The 12,674-nt window shown below is 42.1% G+C and overlaps 1 protein-coding gene across 9 annotated transcripts in view; it reads right to left on the bottom strand.

Annotated features, from left to right (window-relative positions):
- The window catches only part of BCAS3 (BCAS3 microtubule associated cell migration factor), a 469,548-nt gene that overhangs the window by 315,298 nt on the left and 141,576 nt on the right, over positions 1 to 12,674 (bottom strand). For all 9 annotated transcript variants that reach the window (XM_084803266.1, XM_084803265.1, XM_084803270.1 and 6 more), the window contains exon 15: positions 11,282 to 11,546. In XM_084803266.1, coding sequence (XP_084659392.1) covers positions 11,282 to 11,546 — 265 coding nt within the window. The remainder of the gene's footprint in view (positions 1 to 11,281; positions 11,547 to 12,674) is intronic.

Below are 12,674 nucleotides of genomic sequence, written 5' to 3'. Positions count from 1 at the left end.
GAATGGGAGGATGCATGGGATGGGATAGAAAATGAGATGTAATATGAATTATTTTATTTTTCAATAAAAATGTGTTTTAAAAAAAAAAAAGATTCAGCCTCACTCATGATCCCGCCATGGCTGAGGAAGGCATTGCGGCTGGGGGTGGAAGGACATCAACATTGCTCTACTGCCTCGTCCATGATGGCCTAGCGCGTGGCATTCTCGAAGCTGCCAAAGCCTTAGACGAGCGCCAGGCCACCTTTGTGTGCTGGCATCCAACTGCAATGAGCCCATGTACGTCAAGCTGGTGGAGGGACCGTGTGCTGAGCACCAGACCAACCTGATTAAGGCTGATGACAACAAGGGACTGGGGGATGGGTAGGCCTCTGTAGAATCCATCGAGAGGGGAAGCCACGGAAAGTGGTTGGTTGCAGTTGTGTAGTGGCTAGGGACTATGGCAAAGATTCTCCAGCCAAGGATGTCATCGAGGAGTACTTCAAATGCAAGAAATGAATACATTTTTTGCTCATTTAAAAAAAAAAGAAATTGTCACTAGTATAAAGATTGCAAGCACAGTGAGTATAATTTACTCAAAAAGGGCAGGGTTTGGGCTAGAATGAGGAGTGGAGAAAAAAAAAACCTAGGTAAAAATAAGGCTTGAAAGGAGCTGCGATCAAGAGCTGGAGCAGTTCAAGGTGCGAGAACACAGAGCGAGAAAGGAGCACGAAAGAGAAAATAAGAGAAATTCTATGTAAGAAATTTTTTTAACCGAAAAACATTTTAACATTATTGAAAACTTTAAAGCATACGTGATTTATTCATGATCACACAATCAAAACAATTGACAAACCAAATGGTAAAACCTGTGGAATGACCAGTGTTTCAGTCTATGAGCTCTTGAAGTGAAGAATTTTATTAAGCCCTAGTGCTCCTGACACTGGAGAGCTCTTGCTAATTCTACCTCATTTTTACCATTGGGACTGGACCACGATGCTCAGTCAACAGAGGTTGGGAACCTAGAAAGTGACCTACATTTATATGGGCATAAATGCAAAACTAAACTGTGCAAATTCTTCACAGAAGTAGAAATGATTCGGAGCCTTTCCTTTTCCCCAAGATTCAAATCCCTGCCCGAAGCAGTAGTTCAAACATGTAAATATAACCCGGCAACTGAGGGGCTGAGGCAGGACTGCGAAGCCAGGACGAGGCCAGCGCGGCACCAGCGCAGCACGCATCGCCAGCACATCTACTGACCGCACCAGGGGACCGGCTCCTCTGAAGCAAGCTCAGGGCAGTCCTAGAACAAAGTACTCAGGGACAAGCACATCTGACGCTAGTGAAAAACTACAGAATCAAAACATCATAGCCAACCTCCCTGAGACCAAGCCTGGGGTAAGATGAGCACTGTACAAGGAACAGCTCAGTGAAGTTATTTCCCAACAATCCTGTACACCGACCGCACAATTAGCTTGTACAGTAACAACAAAGAAAGCAGATTTATCAAACATTGCATTATTTACACCGGTATGCATATAATGTATAAATGTATCAAGTGCTTATTCAGAAACAAAAAGCCACAATAGGCGCAAACACTGAACTGGCTGCAATCAATAAAGTATTCCTTCTTTTCCTTTATGTACTTGGCTAGCTTGTTTGATCCTGAACTCATGGAAATCTTCCTTTCTCAATTACCCAAGTTCTGAGATTGCAGGGATGCGACACCTTTTAACCTTTAAAGCAAAGGATACTAACTAACGCACGGTTATTACTAATACTAAAAATGACAGTGTGTGTGAAGCTTTTTAACCATTCCTTTTGAGGGAAACAGTGATAGATGCCTGCAATCCTAGCACTCAGGAGACAGAGACAGGGGATTACGAGATCCAGGTCACCCTTGACTGAAGACAAAGTTCATAGCCAGCCTGGGCTACAGGGCTCTTCCTTCCTTCCTTGTTTGTTTGTTTTGTTTTGTTTTTTGAGACAGGGTCTCTCTGTGTAGCCTTGGCTGTCCTGGACTCACTCTGTAGACCAGGCTGGCCTCGAACTCACAGAGATCTGCCTGCCTCTGCCTCCTGAGTACTGGGATTAAAAGTGTGCACCACTATACCTAAGACTCTTTCTTAAAAAAGAGAAAAAAGTAAATAATTATTAAAATTGAAGTATATTATATTTAATAACAAAGACAGCTACAAGATGTAAGCAACTTTCCTTTAAAAAAAGAAAAAGAAGAAGAAGAATACTAAAAACCAAAATGGCAGACTCTTTTCTCACAGCCCCCAGTCTCCACTGTTCTCTCTGGCCCTTCACCCTCCTGCACTGCTAACGGAAGCCTTCCTTCTTATTACCCATGACTGTTAAGAATATTTTCTGGCTCTATTTCAGCATCATGACTCAGGTCATGAGAAGTGTCAAAGATGCATTTCCTTCAGATGGGAAAGAGCACCAGCTCTCAACGGCACACAAAGACTGGAGTGTGGTGTGAAAGGGCCACTGCAGCAGTTTCTGACAAAAGAAAGATAAACCTGTTTATACTCAATGTATGTTCATATCCAACTTGAAAACAAGTGTTTATATATGCCAGTTAAGAAAAATATAGTAAATGAATGCTGAATTTTTACTCCCTAAATAACCAACAATTCCCAGAATCAAACTGTTAAAAAGATAATTTAAATTTAGCACATTGTGCTGGGCATGGTGGCTCACGCCTTTAATCCCAGCACATGGGAGACAGAGGCAGGCAGATCGCTGTGAGTTCTAGGACAGCCTGATCTATAAAGGGAGTCTAGGACAGTCAAGGCTACGCAGAGAAACCTTGTCTTGAAAAACAAAACAAGCCAATTAAACTTAGCACCCTGTAAGAATATTAAGAATACTTCAAGATCAGGATGCCTGGCTCCAGTTCTGCAAAAGTATAACCATGAATTTACCTCTGTACATCAAAATACTTCTTATAGAAAATCCTTGAGCATTAAAAGCACAGCAGTGATTCTATGAACAGCTCTGAACACATAACACTTGCAAGGGAGCAACCGCTTCTCTCCCTGGGACTTCCAACTGTGGAGCCCAGGTCTCTGCAGGAACACCATATTTAGTTATCTGTACTGACACCAGGTCACTGCGGGAACACCATATTTAGTTATCTGTATTGACACCGACCTTTTTCCAAATCTATGGTTTTCACAAAAAGTTAACGTGTTTCAATCCATGCCATGTCTAGACTAGCGTGAACATTTGTAGATCATTTGCTAGGCAGGCTAGATCTTGACACTGAACGTGAAAAGCTTGTCTCTTCTGCAGTCACCAAGTACAGCCGTGCCCACAGAACTCCTCTGTCCACTCTGAAATACTTCTCTCTGGTGCCTCGTTGTGGCTTGACAATTCTCACCTGCACAAACACTTGGGCCACAGTGGGTAGCTCTTTCAGTGACCCTGAAATCCCTTTCCCTCTGCGCCCCCTCCAGCTCACACGCCGTCCACCGAGGAATGCAGGGAGCCATCCCAGTTCCCGCGTCTCAGTATACATAACCCTGGCACAGCCCTGACCCGCTCATTTTCCCCCTTGTCTTCCATCTTGTAACTGTTTTGTAACTGATTCCTGATCAGATAATTAAACTTCAAAACTACTCTGGGTGCCACACCCCAATCAGATGCCTTTTGAGCCTCTGCCCTCAACTGTCTCAGGCCTCTCTACCTCCATCAAGACCAAATACTGCAAAAATGTTTCTAAATTTCCTTTTCACAAGAACAAAAATTAACCAAATATTTTAGCCTCCTCTAAGATGACTTATTGATAAAACATTTTTGACATCTTTTTTCTCATAAAGAACTAAAATTGCCATTTCTGGGCCTCCCAGACATGCCACCAGAGCAGTGCGTGTAGAGCAGGGTTCTTCCTTACCCGTCCTACCCAGGAAAAGAGCTAACATCACCACTGGATTGAAATCTCTACCTCCTGTAACCATCAACACCACTTCAGAGCCTGCAGTCCTCATTCCCGCAGTGTACACAGAGCGGAAGACAGGAGATCCCTTCACCGGGAAACGGTTCTTCTCGTTTGTGTTGACTTTATATACCTTGCCTGCGTGTACAAGAGCGTAAGGTTCTATGCAACTGGAGTTACTGAGAATTGTGAGTCAGCATGCAGGTCCAAGAAACTGAACTGAGGTACTCGGTAAGATCAGACAGTGTTCTACACAGAGAAACCCTGTCTCAAAAAACCAAAAAAAAAAAAAAAAAAAAAAAAAAAAGATCAGACAGTGTTGTTAACCAGAGTTCAGGGGTTGGAGAGATGGCTCAGCGGTCAAGAAAATTAAATAATGAAATAAAAGCAAAATAGTAAGTAATAAAAGCAAAGCCTGAAATGGTAATTATCAGGTGGTGGTCAGTTGAAGATTCCAGGACACTGAAGCCAGTACTTTGGGCTCACTCACAGCAATGGGGTGGAGGCACCAGTGCTTCAAACTCTGAGTATAGCGTACAGTCAGGGCCGAGAAAGGAAGACTAAAACAGCAACAGCAACAGCAACAACAACAAAAACAACAAAGGAAGACAAATCATGGAGATAACACAACAAAAAATAAATTTTAAACTCTAAAAATATTAACTATTTCTACAAGACAAACAACAGACTATATATAAAATAAGAAAAAGACGTGATAATAAAAGAAACGTCTCTTAAAAACACACTGTGAGAACAGGACTGCAACAGGTCACTGGAAGGTGGCATCAGGGAATCCTCACAAATCACAAAAGAGAAAAAGGACAATGAACAGACGAGAGCTTCAGGGCCCAGGGTAGAAGATACAAAGTTCTTCTCACGGGATTTCTAGAAAAGGGTATAAAAGAAAACAGCAGAGAAAAAATTATGAGGCGTTGAAAGAAGAGGCCACTGGGGAACACCATGTGCAGCAGGGGAAGGACAGGCCCAATCAGTGTTAAGGGGGAAAAGATGAATTAACAGCTCTACCCGTCCTGAATCATGGGATCTAGTCAATTGCTGGTTTAAAAACAAAAAGTCATCAAAAAGCAGGGTACCCATGCTGCAGGGCGGGAGCACTGGGAACACACTGACACCACTTATGTAAAGAACAGAAAGAACTAAGTGCGTCTCTGGAGAACTGTGAGGACTCACGCACAGGAACTGAGCGGCTGCAGAAGGTACTCAAAAGAGCTGAACGCTGACAGTAACACATCTCCTAATCCACAAGGAAGAATTTGGGGAATAAACCACACACACACACAAAACAAAAACAAAAACACAATAAAATGAAAGGTTTATGCTCCCAGAGTATCCAAGTTCAAGCCTCGATCACAGTAACTGAAAAGCTGAGAAAATACTGCCCTCTAGAGGCATTTCTCATTAACCACTTGATGATAAAACTTTACATGACTAATGCAAAATTGTATTCCTAAGAAGAAAAAAGTAAAACAGAAAAAAAAATTCTATGTTTTGGTATTTATTTTATGTTTTGTTGCGGTACTTACTTTTTAAAAGTTTATCTAAAAAACATAAAAGTTTACAGTATTTAAATTGAGTTTAACTTTATTTGAAAAAATATTTCAGTGCGTACAGCACTGGACTTTAAAAGCTGTGGATCCTCTAGAGCTTCTGAGGGCCCTCACCACTTACCTTGCTTTCCTCACACATGGCACTACCTGTGCCTTCTGCTTTGCTAGTGTGCCTGTGTGTGTGTGTGTGTGTGTGTGTGTGTGAGAGAGAGAGAGAGAGAGAGAGAGAGAGAGAGAGAGAGAGAGAGAGAGAGAGAGAGAGTGTGTGTGTGTGTATGAATGTCAGGAAGCAAAATCCTATGCTCTATTGCTCGCCACCTTGTCCCAGGGATCTGTCCCCTCTTAATGGTTCCATGAACCTTAAACTGCTGTAAAAAAAAATATATAAGCTGCAGCTATCTTTCTTTGATCTTTTTTTCAATTAATGATTATCTGAAAAAGATTTTGAGATGGGGGTCTACCAGGATAGCATAGGCTGGTCCCAAATTCATGGCATCCTTCCTGCCTCGGCCTCCACAGTCCACAGGCTTGAGTCTCCACGCTTCCTTTGTGGTTTAACTTAGACATCTTGTGAGGCCGCCCTTGTCCAAACATTTGCATAAAGAACTCATCTGCTATCTCTGCACAATGACAGAAAATGACATGAAAATATTTAAAATGTGGATGATGTTGGTGTACAGCAAATGTCAAAATGAGCATAATGTTATGCCAACATTTTCAGAGGATGACTCGGGAGCCAGGAAAACATTAGGCTTTAGAAACAACTGATTAGAAACAAGGCTGCATCGACCTCGGGCAACAGACTACACAGAATGAGCAAAACCCCAGGTGTTAAGTGACCCCAAGGAGGACTCTTCCATATAACGTGTCTGTACCATTTATATACTCTGTGTCAGATGAGGCATGAAATTTAAAGCAGAACTACAGTGCACATGATTGATTTTTCTTGGCAAAAATTAAAACACTCATGGAAACTTCAGTCCACAAGTAAACAGAGATGTGGAAAGAGCAGTCAAGACACAGCGCACTGGTGCTGACTCTCCCAAGGAGGCAAAGCTGTGCGGGGCGAAGATGTGTGGCTGCTTTGTATTTACAATGTGATGCGGTCTGTATCAAGAAAACTCCCTATCAACCAAAGTAAATAATTACAATAAACCATCAAATGGAGGCTATAAACAGTCTCCAAGTGGTAAGACATGAATTCCGCGCACAGATGCTAAAAAGAAAGAAATGCTGCAGGACTTGTAAGCCTTTTGCTGACACATAGCAGCTCTGGGTCCAAGAGATGAGAGTCCTCCTTCAAGGCCCTCAACTGCCGGGTTGGGAGGGAGCAGGAGCTGGAATTCAGCTGCCAAAAGCTGGAGCCCAACCACAGCTAGACCCAGTGAGCTAGAGAGAAAGAAGCTGGGCTGGGGGGCATGCTGCCGCCTGTATGTAGTGGACACAGGAAGAGGGACCAGGGATAAAGGCTAGCCTGAGCTACGGAGTGAGTCCATGTAAAAATGTAAAAAGCAGTACCATGAGTATGACCACTTTCAACTGTGGTTCCAATCTCAGAAATAGTCACAAGTTAATGTCCAAATTGAAAGCAATCAAAAGCTTAAACAAAATAGCTTCATTTCATTTAAATACATTCAATAACATTCATTGAAATGTTCACTTACGCTGTTTTTTTTTTTAATATGGGAAATAAATCAATCCTGCACACTGCAAGGTGTGAGTGTTTCCTATGTGCCAAGCACTCTGCAGGGTGGGCATATTACTAGCCATGTTTTATGGGTAGAGAATTGGTATCAGTAGACAGAGGAACAACTGGTCTACCATGAGGAAGTCTGACGCCAGGTCCTCTATGACCAAACCAACACAGCTTAGTAATGAGGACCATGAAAACCACCAACAGTAGAGTGCCAGGCCCTGCCTGGTTTGCTCTCAGCATCACAAATAGATGAACAGAACCAAGGAAGTGGTGAGCAACCACTGCAGCTAAAGAACAGAAAAGAAGAAGCAGCTTTTCTCAGGAGAAAGCAGAGCACAGTCTGTGAACTGAGCTGGAAGGACAGGATTGTACGACTCCATGTGTGGCAGGACAGATGGATGGTGAGGCCTAAAGGCAATGCCACATCCTAAGAAGACCGTGTTCCTCCTTGGGCATTTCCCCCCACACCCGTACTGCCCCAACCCTGCCCTCAGCAATCTTCTGTGGCCCTGACTTCCTCCCACTACCTTCACTATCCTGCCTCTTTTTATATTACATTCCAGGAGAAAAAAGAAAAGGACAACCAACACTTGATGGTGGCAGTTTTATCTTCTTACTAAGATCACCACAGAGTTCCATTACAACCCAGCAAAACAGTCCTTCCCAGCCGTTCCTGTCAGTGCCCACCTTCACCGCCCAGTCGCTGGGACCTAACACAATCACTACCTTCCTCCTGGCCACTTCTTGATATGGTTTTCCGTTTCAGGACACTTGCTAGTAACTTTCTGGATGACAACTCTTACCAGGAGCTGCTATCTTGCATCAATCCAGAGTGCTTGGGTTAAAGATGTGCAACGCCACACCCAAATTCTTTGAATTTGTTCATAGCTCCATGAAAACAGACTTATTCTGATTTGTTCACCAATATTTTAATGGCACTCAAAAGAGCCTTGACACACATATTAAAAAACAAACATTAATTCATAGTGGCTGAGTAAGTGATCATTTTACATGCATCAAATGAAAAAGCAATGTGACCGTAAACAAAAACCTCTTAGTTCTGACAAGTTATGATTTATCTAGATTGCTTTTTATACATGTATGAAAATGTCATAATGCAACTGTTTATATTAATTTTAAAATAAATTAAGCGAAATATCAAATTACAGTTTCTCTGGGAATAACTTCTTTGATTCTACTTTATAAACTGGTACACACGGGGCAAAGATAATGTGAAAACACAACAACTCTGCCATCTTTGACATCAATAAGAGATACTAACATGTCAATCAGTAACTCCGATATTCAAATAAGAGCAATACTGAGGCTTACTCCTGACAAAGCATTGAAGCAATGCTTAGGAAATGTAGGTAGCTGGTTAATAAATAAAAAAAAGCTATAATGGTAACTCCAGGTAAAGAAACACAAGATAAGATGGTGTTTCCCAAGGGTGACTGCAAGTGAGCAGGAAGAAATCCTGGTGTGGGAAGATGAAATAGATGGGACATTCTCTATCCTATCTTGCTAACAGCGTCGTAAGACACAAAACTTTCATACAACCATTAGAGAGCCATAATATGGTTAACCAAAGAAATGGTTTTATTATCTTTTTTTAAATAAGACTAGAGGTAATTGAAATGGACGAGGAAAGAAATAATTATCAAAGATTCACCACTATTTCTGCATGACAGACCATTTGAAAATCTATAAAAGGTGATATACTCTCAGAAGAATACTTACTAGTTATAAATAAGTATAATTATTAAGGAAAAAACGATGCTCCAGTAATTCATATTGTTTAATGAGGTGGCACAGTGATACATGAAGTCATATTAAAGTAGTACTGCAGTCAAGTGTAATTCAAAGCAGTGGTAAGCACAGATGGTACCTGAAGACACAATAACTGAAGATATTATTTCAGATATACTATGATATTATTTCAACAGTAAGAATATGATGTGATAAGGTGCTATTTGCACTAGCCATCAGCAGCTGCTCATGTCACTGTCAAAGCATAAAGATTCCTATATATCCTCATGAATCCCAACATAAGAATGCCTCCTCAATTCTAGAGGCCAGGCAATGTGACAGGAAATGAAAGAGATATTTACAAAGAATATACTTCAAATAAATAAACATCCTCTAAAAAACTTAAAAAAATAAAAAAGATAAAGTAATCCTAACCTACAGTGGATCGGCTCCAAAAAGCTAAAAGGAAATACCCTATATCAATTGTTATTTAACAGTTTCCTTTACTTTGCTAAAAAGAGCACAGACAAACAAGGCAATGCGGCCAAGACATGATTCATTTTTCAGATGAATCCCTCCCTGCTCCAAGGTTTACATTGTTTTTAACCAGCATCAGACTGTTTACCCACACAAACTGTAAATACATCATTTTTAGAACTAACCAACAACAATGCCTATTTTGTTTTGACATGGAGACACAAAGAGAAAATGAAGAGAACCAACCACTGCTCTGGGGTCTATGCCTCCAAAATAAGAAAACACAAAAGGAGTGAAGGGGAGCTGCCTGCCGAGAGGGCTTCACGCTGAGCTGGAGGAGAAAAGGCTGCGTGCAGAGGCAGCTGAAGCAGCTATACGGCACAGAAAAAACGGGAGGAAGAGTGGGGGTGAAGAAGAAACAGTAAGAAGTGGCTTGAGGCCTAAGTGATCTCTGCTGCAGAGCGGGAGGGAAACATTTCAGAGAGGGGGGAGTGGAGGCAGTTCTGTGTGACAGGACTGTGTGTGCGTTCACGTTTAAATGGTATCTTATATTACATGAACTTTTTTATCAGATGGATATAAATTGATGAGTATTTACTGTGATAACCATAATCTCTCCATATAAAATATAAAATAGTCACTATTAAGTAGAATATGTGATGCTCCAGAAAACAAATATCATGCTAAGGCTTTCTGAAGGAATGAATGGTGCAGGCCCTGGGGCCGATGACTGATGGGTCCAGCCACACTGCAGCTCTCCAGCAGGGAGATCAAGGCGGCCAGGCTCTGTGGCCTGTACCTGTGAGACCTTATCTGAAGCAAACACAACAGAAAAAGGAAAACAAGAAAACACATAGAAGATGCACATATGGAATGACTCAGAATTTCCACTTAAAAATGAATATACATTTTTAACACAAAACACTGAAGAAAATTTCACTGCATCATCAGAATTAATAATCTCCAAGCCAGAAGCTTTAGTATCTTCAGACACAATAACGAAAAGGTGGCATGTCTGCACAAGGGAACGAGTGAGGAAGTGAAGCACAGCCTTTGTAAGGGCTAGCCTCAACCACTTAGAAACTGGCGCCACAGGAAACAACTCTTAAGACAAGAAGGAGGCATGGGCTGTAATCTCAGAGCTCAGAGTCTATCTACGAGGGAAAGAACAAACTCAAAGTGACCCTGGCTGCAGTTTGACCAGCACCCACCCTGCACCACAACCCGAACTTATAAAAGGATGTTACAAAAACAAAACACAGCAACTATGTATACACAAGTCCGTTTACTTCAAATGGAACCTAATGAAGAGCTTCCCTGGAGTAAAACTAGTTTTACAATGCAAGGGAATGGCATGGAAGTCAGATTACGGTTTAGTATTATAGACAAGTGAACAGAGAAGGATTTTTGGTGATGTTCCATGTATTGATCAGGATGACAGCATTGGGGTATGACTTTTCTGTTCTCTGTAATTTTCTGGGATGAGTCCCAGAGAATTTTAAAAATAAAGTACAAGAACACTAGATCATGACAATTCTTACTGAACTGCAGTACCAACCAGTACACAAAGAATGTTCTGGAATACATATTCCAAATGTTATGAAAACAGACTCAGTCTCAAACCAAATAACCCTTACACGCTGGGAAAATAAAGCAAATAAAACACCATGAAAAAGATGGGCATTATCATTTTGGTTCATACTTACTAATTAATTGATTTAATGAATTAAATGTTTTAAATGTCCATAGGACTTAACCATAGCACCGACAGAATATAAAAATTTACAATGGATCCCAAGCTAGTAAAAATTCGTATCATAGAGGAGGAAGCTATGGGGAAGCCGCTGAAAGGGAGGGAAGCGGGTTTACCGTGCAGCGGGGAGCCAGAAGGGCTGCTGGACAGGCCCGGGACAGGACTACAGCGGCCGCCTTGCTTAGATGTCAATTCCTGTTCAATCTCTTCCAGCCCAGCACTTTTCTGGAAACGGCTCATGCGATTCACCACGCGTGGCGACATGTGTGTGCGGACACAAGGCTGGCCACCATAAGGGTTGATGGGGAAAACGTGGGAAGTACCCCGGAGGGTACTGACCACCACCCAGCGACAATCGTGGCTGAAACAGATGTCCTGAACCTAGGAGGGAGGAAAGAGACAAAAACAGCTAAAGTCACTCGGGACAGAAATAGAATGGAAATACCAATATGGCAAATGAATACAGTATTTTACTGATTACCACGACTTCATGGGGGAATCTGACAAAACCTGGAGTGGAGGGTTCCGTTCCCTGCTCTTTAAAGTAAGAGGTGGGAACTGCCATGGTCCCCGGCAACTGACCTATAGAGCAATAGACCTATAGAGCAAAAAATAAGAGGGCCTACCACAAACATATGGGAGACTAAGTTCAGACCCTCAGAAATAGTAAAATAAGGGCAGGCATGGCAGTCGATGTAACCAAAGTGCTTAGTGGGGAGTGGGGAACCTGGGGGCTGGGGGAGATCCTAGAAGCTTGCTGGCAAGCTGCTCTACCCAATCAGTGAGCTCCACTCAAGGAGCTCCTTGTCGCAAATGAAGTGAGGACAGCTGGCATCTGCCTCCAGCCTGCACACACACCTGCACGCATGCACACACAGGGTCTACACACGTTCTCTATTAGGTACAAGACAGTTAAAACTTCACAGTATATTAGACAATGCAGTCAAAGTTACTAACTCTTCCTTCCTTAAATACTCATGGCCGATCACACTACACAGCAGGATGAAGAGAGAAGTGCCTATGGATATGGTTTTCAGGAGACAGCAGTCCTTGTCTCATAAACCAAAGGGCAGGGCTGGGATGTCTTATGTATCAAAACAAGACGCATCAACAAAGTTGGGTGTGGGTGGGTGGTGCTCAGGAACTGAGGCAGGAGGGCTGCTGTGGTTTCAAGGCCATACAGGGCTACACAGTAAGACTACTTCATAATGAATAACTTTTTAAATCCAACAAATGAGTTTTTAAAAAAAAAAGAATCTTTAGAGACATGTTTCTGAAGATAGATAACTAAAAAAAGAAAAAAAAAGTCACTGTACACTGTTCTGAACTCAGAAACTAAACCACTTCGATTACCAGGAGACAAACCACATTTCTAAACGCCTGGGGCTCCGACACAGAGAAGAGGCTGCAGCACCTGGGATCTCTCCTACAGAGTGAGACCGCCATCTCAAAACAACAAAATAAGCCACACACCACAAAAAGAAAACCCAAAATGTTATGACTAGGCAA

This window comes from Acomys minous, assembly GCF_964271855.1.
Source record: "Acomys minous genome assembly, chromosome: 12".
In the NCBI taxonomy this organism is placed as follows: Eukaryota; Metazoa; Chordata; class Mammalia; order Rodentia; family Muridae; genus Acomys; species Acomys minous.
The sequence above is the reverse complement of the archived record's forward strand: the minus strand, read 5'-3'. Positions and strand labels throughout refer to the sequence as shown.